Raw genomic sequence first — 12,045 nt, 5'->3', positions numbered from 1 at the left:
TAAACCGAACTCTCTGACACCGAAGCATGATCGGACCCTAAAAAGGGCCCACAACGAAGGTTCATCTTCACCCCTGCCGACAATTTCTTTCAGAAAGCCAGATAAGGATTCATGTTTATTATAGTTGAATCAGTCGCAAACAAAATCCGGTGGTCTCCCAGTCAGTATACCCAATTTTGCAATTCCTTGAAGGAGTACTTGGTAAGAAATATGACGCTAAGAAGTTCAGAACAGGTGAAGTCTTGGTTGAAATGGACATCCAGCTACAAGCAACAATCCTTTTGAAACAAACGCGTATTGGGGATCTCGGCATAGGGATCACACCCCATCGCAGCTTGAACAGCTCTCAGGTTCTGATCTCTGAGGCAGATACGAGCAACGAAATCGATGCCGACCTTTTGGAAGGCCTAAGGAATCAGGGAGTCATGGTTGTTTCGCCATATCCATACGCTACGATGACAAACAAATAGCAACAAACACATTATCCTGACTTTAGATCGATACACCCTTTCAGAACCCACAAACGCAGGCTTTATACCTTGTACGGTCCGACCGCAAATGCCGTACCCGCGGCGCTACTTTAAGTGCTAGCGTTTCAGGCATGGTACTAACTCCTGCCGTGGCTGAATTACCTGAGCAAAGTGCGACCAGCCCGACCACCCATCTGAAAACTATGAATCACAAATCTCCACTTGCGGCAACGGCCAGGGACCCCTCGCGCCTTACTCTTCAATATGCCAAAAGTTTAAACAGGCGAAGGAGACGCCGGTCACGGAGAACATTACCTGCCCAGAGGCATGAAATAGGTTTGCCTCTTCCCCACTGGGGTGGTACGCCAACGCAGCTCAACGGGGGCGGAGCGATGTCTGGATTCGGCGGCGACGTCCAATGGGTTGCCGCCAGCAGCCCTACCTTTTACGGTGCCATCTGCCAAAGCTGCAGCAATTGTGGAAGCAAACAGCACCGATGGGGTCAACTCACCTCCTCTCGCCTCTGGTTCCCCGGACCCCCATGCACTTGAGGGCGCTGAGAGGATGGACGTGGAGGGACCTGCAGTGGCTTCCACTCCCGCCGCACTGTCTGTGCGACCTGTGGCTCTGCCAACGCCTTCCGCACTGGCAGCACAGGCTAAGAACACCCGAAAGAATGCAAACTCCAAAGGGTCCAGTCCATTGGGTGCCCCAAGGACTTCGGAAGAGGCCATGGACGTCGAGCCATTGCTGCCTGCATCGAAGCAAAAGGAACGGGCTTCGGCATCCAGGCCACAGTTAAAAACTGCCTCCAAGAGGTCAAGCACCGCAAGACGATACATAAACATATACATATTCTAGTTGCTCCAAACTATAACTCCTGAAAAAAAAGATCATGCAATAGAACTCCAGCCGCCTTCTTAAAAATATTGATGAAGTCTATGAGTTATTCCGTTCCAATCAGCCAATTGTGACGTGGCTATCCCAACACTTCCTTCTGATAGGTAACCTGGACGCAATACTTCACTTTAGGGTTTTTCCGGCACAGGTGCCCGAGGTCGCTTATCGTAACATTCCTAAAATCTTTGGGAGCATGCCTATTCAACAAAAACGAGCCTGCATACAATAATCCAGTAGATAACACTTATTCACACCTTGACTTGGCTATTGACACTGCAGTACTTTTTCCATCCCTTGAGGGGGATGTTGGCAATAATTGATATGGTAGTGAAAACTTCCCAACCGCACGAACATACGTTGTTAAAGCCCGGAACAGCTCACCTTCCCATAGAAAGTTTAACGAAGCAGGAACAAAGTGGAGCACGTTCACAAACACCTTTAAACTACGCTACACATCCATAGCAAACCTAAACTTGGAGGAAGCAACCCAAGTCGTCACAGCGCGCATCCTCTAAGCGTTTGAAATGTCCCTTCCCTACGTCTCCGTTTCCCCGCGCAACCCGAGGAGGCCTTGGTGGATTTAGGACTGTAGGCAGACGCGAGAGGCTCAGAACAAGGTATCGGTACCCCACGTCGGATAACCTCAGATTCTTTAAACGAGATAAAGCTTTTGAGAAGCGTGTGCGCCTTGAGGCAAAAAGGGAGAGTTGGCGAGCCTTCCTCAGACCTATAAACTAATACACAGACACACACAAGGTATGGACACGAATACGTAAACTAATGGGACAACAGACACACAGCCTGCCCCTGGTTAGCACAAGAGGGGCACACTCGAATATCAGGCTAACACACTTGCACAACACTTCCAACACAGCTCTGCACACTACACAAACACTTCCATGAAACACAAGATGTCTTGCAAAAATAAATCTCTGCGGGGCAGCAATAAGTCGCCCACTTCCTGCATTTCTCCCATTTCGATTCATGTGTACTGAGCCAATGTAAGCCTTCAGCTCCAAGCGCAGACAAGATTACATACACCAAGATAAAATACCTACACGCTGACACACTTGAAACACTTATAAATCTATATGATAAAATGTGGCTTTCGTGGCACATTCCAAGCTCTTGGAGGGAGGCCATTGTACTGGCTTTCCTTAAGAAGGGGAAGGACCCGTCTTCCTCCTGAAGTTATCGTCCCATCGCCCTGACAAGGTACATGTGAAAGCTTCCCGAGGAGATGATCAATAGGAGACGCATGCACTTCTTAGAATACAATGGTCTTCTCGAGAAGTGGCATTCTGGCTTCAGGACGGGTTGGTCCACAAACGATCAACTTGTGGCATTAGAATCGCAGGTAAAAGATGCCTTTGTTCACAAATAGTTTTGTGTAACGGTGTTTTTTTACCTTGAGAAGGCCTGTGACACCGCTTGGCTACATGGGATCCTCAGCCACCTGAAGTCATTTGGTGTTTCAGGAAACATAATGAGCACAATTGCTAGATATCTGTCCGTGATAACCGCAGATCAGGTGCCTCCACAACACGGTGTCAGAACTTATTGAATGCTATTTATCTAGTCAACGTCTCCATCTCACCGAAACACTTCCGGGCTTAGCCCTCCTGAAAAGGCTTCACGTCCCATGCCAATCCACTGCCCCTCAGCCCCTCCCTTACAACTGGAGAAGTGTTATCAGGGTTCGCCACTTGCCAAAAAAATATGCACCCTGACCTACACCCTGGCCGCCGAAAAGCGCGAAGTCAAGCGCAAGAGACAATTTATGGAAAGTGTGAAGATGTCTCTTATACGGACGCTAGCATTGACTCCAGCAAACAGCATCAAATAGCCGCAGTCACCACCAAGATCACCTTCGTAGCTTCTGCAGCAATCGAGATGTCGTCAACATAGATTGCCGGCGATTTCTCCATCGCATTAGTTCTCATTCATACGAAGAATCCCGTTATCATCATAGATTCTCAAGCAGCTTTCAGGAACTTCCTAGCCGGAAGGGTGGTCCACTCAACTTCGAAACTACTGTCTCAGCATCAACCCGGCCGGAAGGTCACCCTCATTTGGACTCCTGGACATTCCTCACTGACAGGCAATAACTTTGCTCACCAGCAAGCCTGCGTTTTGTCCCTCCAGGCTACTGAGGATACCGCACCGTCCCTCTACTGACGTTTCAAGATATTACACAATACTACCACTCCGAACGACAGCACTTCCCTCCTACACATCCTAAACCCTCAAAGGAGAATCCCTACTTCGCTTGCTTCGCCGAATACCTTCCCTCACCCAGTCCGCCTCCATCGCATGTTCCCAACGCAATTTCAGGCCGAATGCAAGTTCTCTGACAACCCGGTACTCTTCCTCACATGATATTAGAGTAAAGCACAACCCCATCCTCAGCTCTCTTTCATCCCCCTTTCCCACACCTGGGTCGTGGGAGAGCCTGGTGACCAGCAGCGATCTGGAAGTCCAGACACTTTTGGCCTCCAGAGTGAAGACTGCCCGCTCGTAACATGGCTTGCGGGAATAGGGAACCACTCCCACTTCAACGGCTCAATCAAACGTTTTTCCCTCACTCACTCACTCACTCACTCCGAGAGAACATTTCGTGTGAGAGTTAGTAGTTCAATCTCAAAGTTTCACGTGGAAGAAAATGGCGTGCCTCATGGTTTTTTAGTTGCACACTGTTTATAGTCAAGACGAAATCCCCTGCGAAGGCATTGACGACTACTTTTTCCTATTCTATTTGTGTAGACGATTTGCAAATATCCTCTAAATCTTGTAACATGTAAATCTGTAAAATTGGAGCCTAGGTTGGTGTAAACAAACTCAGGCAAGCTTGCTGGCTTGGCAGACAAGAATGGGTTTCAATTTAATCGAGAAGAAAGTACTACATTGTGTTCTCTAGGAGGCGTGGAATACATCCAGACCCTGAAGTTACTCTTAATGGCGTATCAATTCCTGCCAAATAGGAGTACAAGATTTTAGGTGTTGTGTTGGAAGAAAAAGACACATTCATTACTCACATAAAACACCCTAACCATGAATGTCTAAAACGATGAATACTTTCAAAGTCCTCTCACACCAATCCTATGGGGCTGACAAACAACCCTTGCTGCGCCTAAGCCATGCTGGAGTCCTGGTTGGATTACGGACGTGTGTTTTATGGGCCAGCAAAGAAAACAGCGCTAAGTAATCTGGACCCAGTGCTGCACCTGAGGCTTCGCCTCGTATCGAGTGCTTTTCAAACTAGCCCGGTCCAAAGCCTGTGTGTTGAGTGGAACAGATGGTGCCTAGAATATCAGCGAGCATGTGTGGACTAACTCTGTGCTTTTAAAATTTAAGCTCTGAATAAACATTCTTTTTGAACCTGCACTTCACAATACATCCACAGCCCAGCTCTATTCAAATTGCCCATCAGTTTCTCTGTCCTTCTCACTTAGCGTGACAGAGGATGCTTCGGGTCTCATCTTCCCCTTTTAAGACCTGTACACATAATCTTCTACTGATAGTTTACCGCCGTGACAGTTTCGCCGTTTAACCTGTGATTTGTCTTTTACAAACATTCAGAAAAGCAGGGTACCAAGAATTGCGATTTCGCAGCAATTGTTCCCTCTGCAAAAGAAATACAGTAAGATCGATAGCTGGGTGAGCTGGTGGCGACACATCGTTAAGTAGTGCTAGAGCAGGGGCGTAAGATGAGAAGACATGGTGAAAGCACCATCGTGTGTGTCTCCTCATCTCACGTCCTGTCTCTAGCGCTACCTAAGGATGTGAGACAAATAGAAGTGCACAGAAGTCTGCAGTGATGTTTGCAAAATTGCCGAAATGGTGACTTGTACCCAAGCTCAATATATGACCTGTACCTAAGCTCGACATAGACCTAAGCTCAATATATGTAGTACCATGAATGTACACACAAGCATTTTCACGGCCGAGGCGTGTGGTATTTTATTGTAAATCATGTTTTCCAAAATGAACCCCCCCATGTCCTTTAGCTACAGTGGTTTCCTGAATGTTGCCCAGACATTACCATCCAAGAAGGTTGGAAAAAGCTACGTAATGAATCTTGTTTTTAATGCGATCCTGGCCGCAAATACTCCAAAACAAGAAATGGTTATATGGTGGGTTTCTGGGCACTATGGTATCGTTGGAAATGAGGTGGCTGATGAAAGGGCTGGTGCGTCTGTGTTTAGGAACACAGCTAACATAACAACACTTCCGTACACCGACGTCGTCGCACATTAGAAAACACCTTCGCAAACATGGCAAGTGCATTGGGGGGAACAGATAGACAACAAACTACACGTTGTAAAACCACATTTGATAACATACACAACTGCCTCTTACAACAGACGCACGGAGGTTGCCTTAACTAGGCTACGGATAGGCAACAAACATGTGACACGCTCACTCACTGGCACACTCATACCTGCTCACTGGATGCTCAACACGTCTGTGCATCAGGTGTCGGGAGGGCCTATCCCTGGTTCACATTCTTATCGCGTGTAAGGCAATGAACACAACACGACGCACATTTTCCTTAATTGCACAGGCAACACATTCCACAACATCCATCACTATTTTTAGGCGACGACCGAGCCATCATCATTATCATCACCAACTCAGGTCCATCGCAGGATGAAGGCTTCTCTCATTGACCTCCAACCACTTCTGTCCTGCGCTGCTCGACTCCACAGTTTACCCCCGAATTTGTCTATTCCAACCCTCCGTCGAATTAATGGCCTTCCCGTTTTAGTCCTATCACGTGGTATCCACTGCTACGTTGTGTCCATTGGTTGTCGGTTCGTCTCACTACATGACCAGCGAAAGTCTATTTCTTTTTCTTTATTTCAACTACGATATCTTCTACTCTAGTTTATTGTCTGATCCATGTCGCTCGTTTCTGTCCCTGATTGTTACTCCTAACGTTGGTCGTTAAAAGGTCCTTTCGTCTGACCTAGGTTTCCTTTCTAGTTGTTTATTAAGGCTGCTAGTTTCCGCTCCACGTGCCATAACCGGCAGTATGAACTGGTTGTCGATTTTTCTTTTGAGGGACAGAGATAGTTTACGTTTCATTATTTGGGAGTGTTTGCCGAGTGCTCCCCAAGCAATACTAATTGTGCGCTGGCTTTCTCTCCCATGATTGAAATCAGCACTAAACATCTGTCGAATGCAGTTGTATTCTTCTACTTCTTCTAGCGTTTCGTTTCCTCAGCTTAAGAGAACATTTTTGGCATGCTTACACCGCACTACTTTAGATGTATTGGTATTTATTTTTAGCCCCATGGACGTGCTTTCTGATTGTAGTGCCCGAAGCATTGTTGGCAGATGTTCTGCAGTCTCATTCGGCAGTACTTTATCGTACACAAAGCTTAAATAACTCCCCTGTTTATCCTTAATCCTAAGTTTTCTTAGTCAAGCGTTCTAAATACCCCCCAGACATGCTGTGAACAGTGTTGGAAAGCAGGTATCTCCCTGCCTTACTCCCTTCAGGATGAGAATTTATCGATCTGCTTGGGAGGGTTACGGTGTTTGTGCATTCCTTATATATTTATTTTATAAGTCTTACATAGTTCTCCTCTACTCCCTGGTCTTTGTGTGTTCCTAGCGCTGCTGCGGTGAGTACGAAATCAAACGCTTTCTAATAGTAGTACATAAATGCCGTGTAAAAGCGTTTAGCGTATTCTACGGATTTGTTGATCGCTTGATCGACAACATGGTATTATCCATGGTTGAATACGCTTTCCTAAATCCAGCGTGCTCTCCGGGTTGTTGAAAATACAGACGGTCACCAATGCGGAATTTTTGAGGTCCTTGGGATCTCCCTGCTTATGAATCAAAATACAGTTGGCGTTTTTCCAGGCTATGGGCATATTTTGACTCCTTAATCATTGCGAAAATAGTACATCAAGCTTTCCCAGCACAATATTTTTGTCCCTCTTAAAAAATCCACGGTTATGCCGTCGTCACCTGGAGCTTTTCCTGTTTTTATGCCTTTGAGAGCCTTTCCTATCTCCTCTTTATACACTAGTGGGACATTGCAAGTTGAGCTTGTACTCGCATTAGATTCCCCGGGTCCAACATCGCTGGCATAGAGCCTGGTGAAGAATCATTCTACTACCTTTAATATCTCGTCCTAGTTGTGCGTTATGTTACCCTGCTCTTCTCTAAGTTCGTACATCCTGTATTTGCCGATGGCTAGCTTTCTCTTAGTTGCTTTCAAGCTTACCCCTATTTGCAGCGTTTCCTCGATCACTACCAAGTTATATGCACGAATATCATTTGTTTTACTTCTTTTAATGAGTTTCGACAGCTCGGCTAAATTATTCTGAACTGCGGCACTTTACACTTTCTTGTTCTTACGCTTGACAATTACTTCCTTCATTTTGTAGGCACTTTTCCAGTTTGTCCCTACATGCTGCTTCTCGCACAGCTGCTGCTGATTCACTGATTGCCGATATTAGGTTGTCATTAAGCCTGTCTACGCTGACCTCGTTCTGCTAGTTTAGAAGCACAAATTTGTCTTGAAGAGTTTTTTTAAACTCCTATGATCTGGCTCTGACTGGCTCCTTGCGGGCGTTTTTAGTTGTCACTAGTTTCGTCTTTCCTATTTAGACATTAAGCCTTAGTTTGCAGCTAACCATACTATGGTTGCTGGACCGAATCTTACTTAGCACCTCTACGTCTTGCACAACACCTGGGTTGTCACTTAAAATGAATTCAATTTCGTTTTTTGCTGTAGCGTGGGGACTTCACCGCGTCTATTTCTTTTGCTTTGGTTGATGATCTTGTAATTATAGCGCCGTATTGATAAATCATCATCATCATCCTTAATGGAAATTTAATCAGCACCACCAATGTAACCATTACCATCATCGTCGTCGTAATCATAACCATCATAATCTTCAGCGTATTTAGGTCCACTGGAGATAGGGTGGCAAGACATCCTGTTTTGGACGGACTGTCCCGTTGTTTAGGTCCGCTTCTGCTGTCCCATCTTATATGGCGCGGCCCTTTGGCGCCCGTTCCTGGGCTGAGCCTAGTCGCCGTCGTTGTTACCGAGAGAACGATGGCAAGACTGAAGAGTGAAAGAAAGCAAAGGAGGAGGCAGTCGCGAAATTGGGAGGGGAGGGAGGTTCACCGTGGCGGCGCGAGACGCTGCTTCGAAGTATGCTATACCCGCACGAGGCGCTCTACGGCGTGACGCTTAACGAAAACGTGAGGGGGGCGTGCGCGTGATGATGATGTGCGTTCGCTTAAGACGTAGTTAGCAGTCTCTTCCTGAGACGCACTTCGCGCCGCCGACGCAGAGGCTCACCATAGGTGCCGCCGAGAGAACCCACAAGTGAGTGCTGCCTCAGCGCACTGCAGCCATCAAAAGTGAGTGCTGAACAGCGAGTGAGGCAACCGGTCGTGCGCTTCGTCAACTGCTGCAGCTAAACGAGGTGCCAGAGTGGAGGTGCAGCACCGCCGAGGCAAGAACACCGAGTGAGCGCTGAAAAATGAGCGAGGCAACTTAGGCAACCGGAGTGACGCAACCGGGTACCTCACTACAGATTGCTAATCAAACTTACACAGCCAAATATCCACCCTCTTTAATTGCATGGGTTGAAGGTTTCCTGTCATCAAGGGTTCAATTCACATTTTCTAATAACTTTAATTCTTCTTTTGGTCCAGTGAACTCTGGTATTCCTGAAAGCAGCGTCCTGGGCCCTTATGTTTTCTAATTTTTATCAATGACTTACGGAATTGCGTTTCTTCGAGGATCAGGCTGTTTGCGGGAAATTGTGCTATTTATCGTAAAATAACCTGCTTTACTGACCAACTAGCCCTCCAAACTGACCTTGACTCAGTATCTACTTGGCGTTCCACTTGGTTAAGGTCGCCAAATAATTGCAAAACTAATGTCCTTTACACACCGTGCATCTCGCATTCAAACTTGCTTCTCCCTATATAACACAACTGTTGAGCTAGCAAACGCTTACAAGTACCTGGTACTTAACCTGCACTTTGACCTGACATAGAATCATCATATCGACATCATTTTTGCATCCGCTAAACTCTCATTGGGCTTTTAAAACGCAGGCTAAAACATGCTCCATCCAATATCCGCAAAGTAGCCTACACAACTGTCATCAGACCCAAAAGTGAATACGCATCGGCCATTTGGGACCCTTACAAGGCATACTTAGTTGACCAAATTGAATCCTTTCAAATCGTGCCATTCGTTTCATCTTTTCAGATTACTCACGTCATACCAACGTCACGGCTCTGAAACGTCAGGCATCTTTACCCATCCTATCACATCGGCGTAAGCTATCACGTTTATCATTGTTTCATAAACTGTACCATGACTCTTCGCTTCATGTTGATTTGTTTTTGTCGCCACGGACCATCTTTCCCCGACGTGCCCATGCCTTAAAGGTGACATGTAAAATGCCACACTTGTAGGTATTCACAATCATTCATACCTTGCACAATTGTTGATTGGATTGCCCTGTCATCTCGCATTGAAACTATAAACAATCCGACCAAACTCCAAGAACTACGCACTCACATTGTATGTCAACTTCATTACAAATGCTTCCGTAGGTTTGTATAAGAGTACTTTCCACCTTTTTTCTCAACGTTTATTTTGCCTCGCACCCCCTTGTATATACTTCTTTTGTCTATTAATGAGATGTTAATGTTGTTTGTATTGTTCATTTTCAAGGTATCCTGCCCCCTATATAATGACATCCTAGTAAGGGCTTGTAGGGGTATTTTTGAATGTATAAATAAATAAATGTGCTTCGTCTGCCACTGCAAATACAAGTTTTCTGTAACCGTACAAGTAGGTTCGTCTGAAATTTTTTGCTTCAACATATGTAGCACAGTCAAAATAGCTAAACAGCTGCCCCAAAATATCGCATCAGGGTGTATTGTAATCGCCAACCAATTTTTTGTCTCAATTAACAATCATGTCCTGTTTTCGCAGGACTACATAGTTTCCATATTGGCGCAAAGAAAGTTTATAAAACCAAAAGTGTGTTGACTCACTACGAGTATATTTTACAACTATGACCTTAGATATTTTAAAATATTTACAAAGAGAGTAAAACGGAGATCTATCTGAAAAACGCTTTGAAGTTTCTTTTCGAAGACGGCTTTGAAGAGGCGTTAGGCCTCCTTTATTGTCAGTCTCGGACTGTCCGCGAACTGCCCTTGATGGGATCCAGCACTCGATGTTCTCATGCATTCCTACGGCGCCCCCAGGTTGTGAACTTCCGAGGACGACCCGCGGGCTATCCCGGGCTAGTTATTCGAGGATGCCTATCATTTCACAAATAGACATTATGAAGCAAATCATTGAAAAGAAACTAAAAGCTTGGAACTCGTCAGATGTGTCGGTCTCTCAGCGATGGGTGGGAGCCTTTAAAGAAATGACAGCAGAGAATAAACTCTGCGCTGTGAGTTCTCGCGACGCGGAACCAGCCCTGTGTTTTCCTGGAACCCCACGGCTCTGGTAGTGCGCGTTTTTTTCATTGTGAACTCAATGAGGACGTCACCCCGCTGTCAACATTGCGTGCAAGGTTACTTGTTCGGTTGAACCTTCTGTACAGGTGCGAAGCATTTTAGAACCGGGTCTTGCGGATAAAATAATAAATAATCGCAAAATACAGCAACGAAACACCCTAAAGGGGACCTTCTAAATGAATGCACATAATTATTCGAACCTTGAGTGGGCTTGTTCCTTCTGCCTGAATGAGGGAATGTAAAATGTAACGCAAAAATGACAGCTGCGCTCGCATTAAAATGTTTTCTCCTAATCTCAAGTGTTTGTCCTTTCTACGCTACCCCCTTCTCCTCGATGATGTGCCCCGTTGTCTACCTCAAAGGATATCGTGACCCTAACTGCAGAACCAAGATCAAATTTAATAAAGACACCAAAGCGTCACAGTGTTTCTAACGCAATGTCATGAAAAGTTGTGAAATAGCCAAGTAAAATTTATACGCAGTTGGGAATGTCACGATGGAAGACTGCTGCTTTGCATGGACCAAGAGAAACTGCGAGAAAAAGGGGCCGAATCTAGAGGAAATTGACCTTCACATTAAGGGAGGTTCGCTCGTCGCCGTGGCTGGCACTGTGGGCAGCGGGAAGTCTTCGCTTCTCTCCGCAATCACCGGACACATGACGCATCTGGGTGGCCGTATTGAGATCAATGTGAGTGGTATCCAAGCGTACGTTTTAATCAACCTTGCCATATCTTGCGAACATGCCTGGCAAATAAGGAGCGAAGCTTTAGCTCGCATGTCACCATGTGATAGTTGTGCGTAATGCCTGAGATTTCCGAAGTCTTCTAGGTGAGTAGCGCTGCGGCGATCTGGACTCTCTTTCTTCACATCCTTACATCAACAGTAGCAGAGGCCTTTTTTGGATGTAGGAGATGGAGTGATGGCAAGACTATCTTGTAAATATCCCCGAAACAAAGCCTTTAGAAATGCTGATGTCCTAGTTCCTATTTTGCAATCGGCTTCGGGTACAAATTTTCTAAATAGTATTCTAGCTAATTAAGGGCACCAAAAAGCTCTTTTTAATGGTTCACATCTCGGCAGTTGTCAGACATATGATACTCACGACTTCGACAAAGCACAGCTGTGGGCTAGGGGCACAGTCATCGTC

At 45.9% G+C, this 12,045-nt stretch overlaps 1 protein-coding gene across 2 annotated transcripts in view; it reads left to right on the top strand.

The window, feature by feature from the left end:
* LOC144153950 (multidrug resistance protein mrp-7-like) overlaps nucleotides 1-12,045 on the top strand; it is a 96,373-nt gene that overhangs the window by 52,314 nt on the left and 32,014 nt on the right. Inside the window, exons 14-15 of one of the 2 annotated variants that reach the window (XM_077685735.1) lie at nucleotides 9,625-9,693; nucleotides 11,381-11,586. In XM_077685735.1, coding sequence (XP_077541861.1) covers nucleotides 9,625-9,693; nucleotides 11,381-11,586 — 275 coding nt within the window. The remainder of the gene's footprint in view (nucleotides 1-9,624; nucleotides 9,694-11,380; nucleotides 11,587-12,045) is intronic. The other variant, XM_077685736.1, reaches the window with a different exon arrangement.

This window comes from Haemaphysalis longicornis, unplaced genomic scaffold (assembly GCF_048455015.1).
Source record: "Haemaphysalis longicornis isolate Haplotype H1 unplaced genomic scaffold, Haemaphysalis longicornis Haplotype H1 scaffold_9, whole genome shotgun sequence".
NCBI classification, from domain to species: domain Eukaryota; kingdom Metazoa; phylum Arthropoda; class Arachnida; order Ixodida; family Ixodidae; genus Haemaphysalis; species Haemaphysalis longicornis.
Note: the sequence above shows the minus strand (reverse complement) of the source record. Positions and strands in the feature narration are given on the sequence as shown.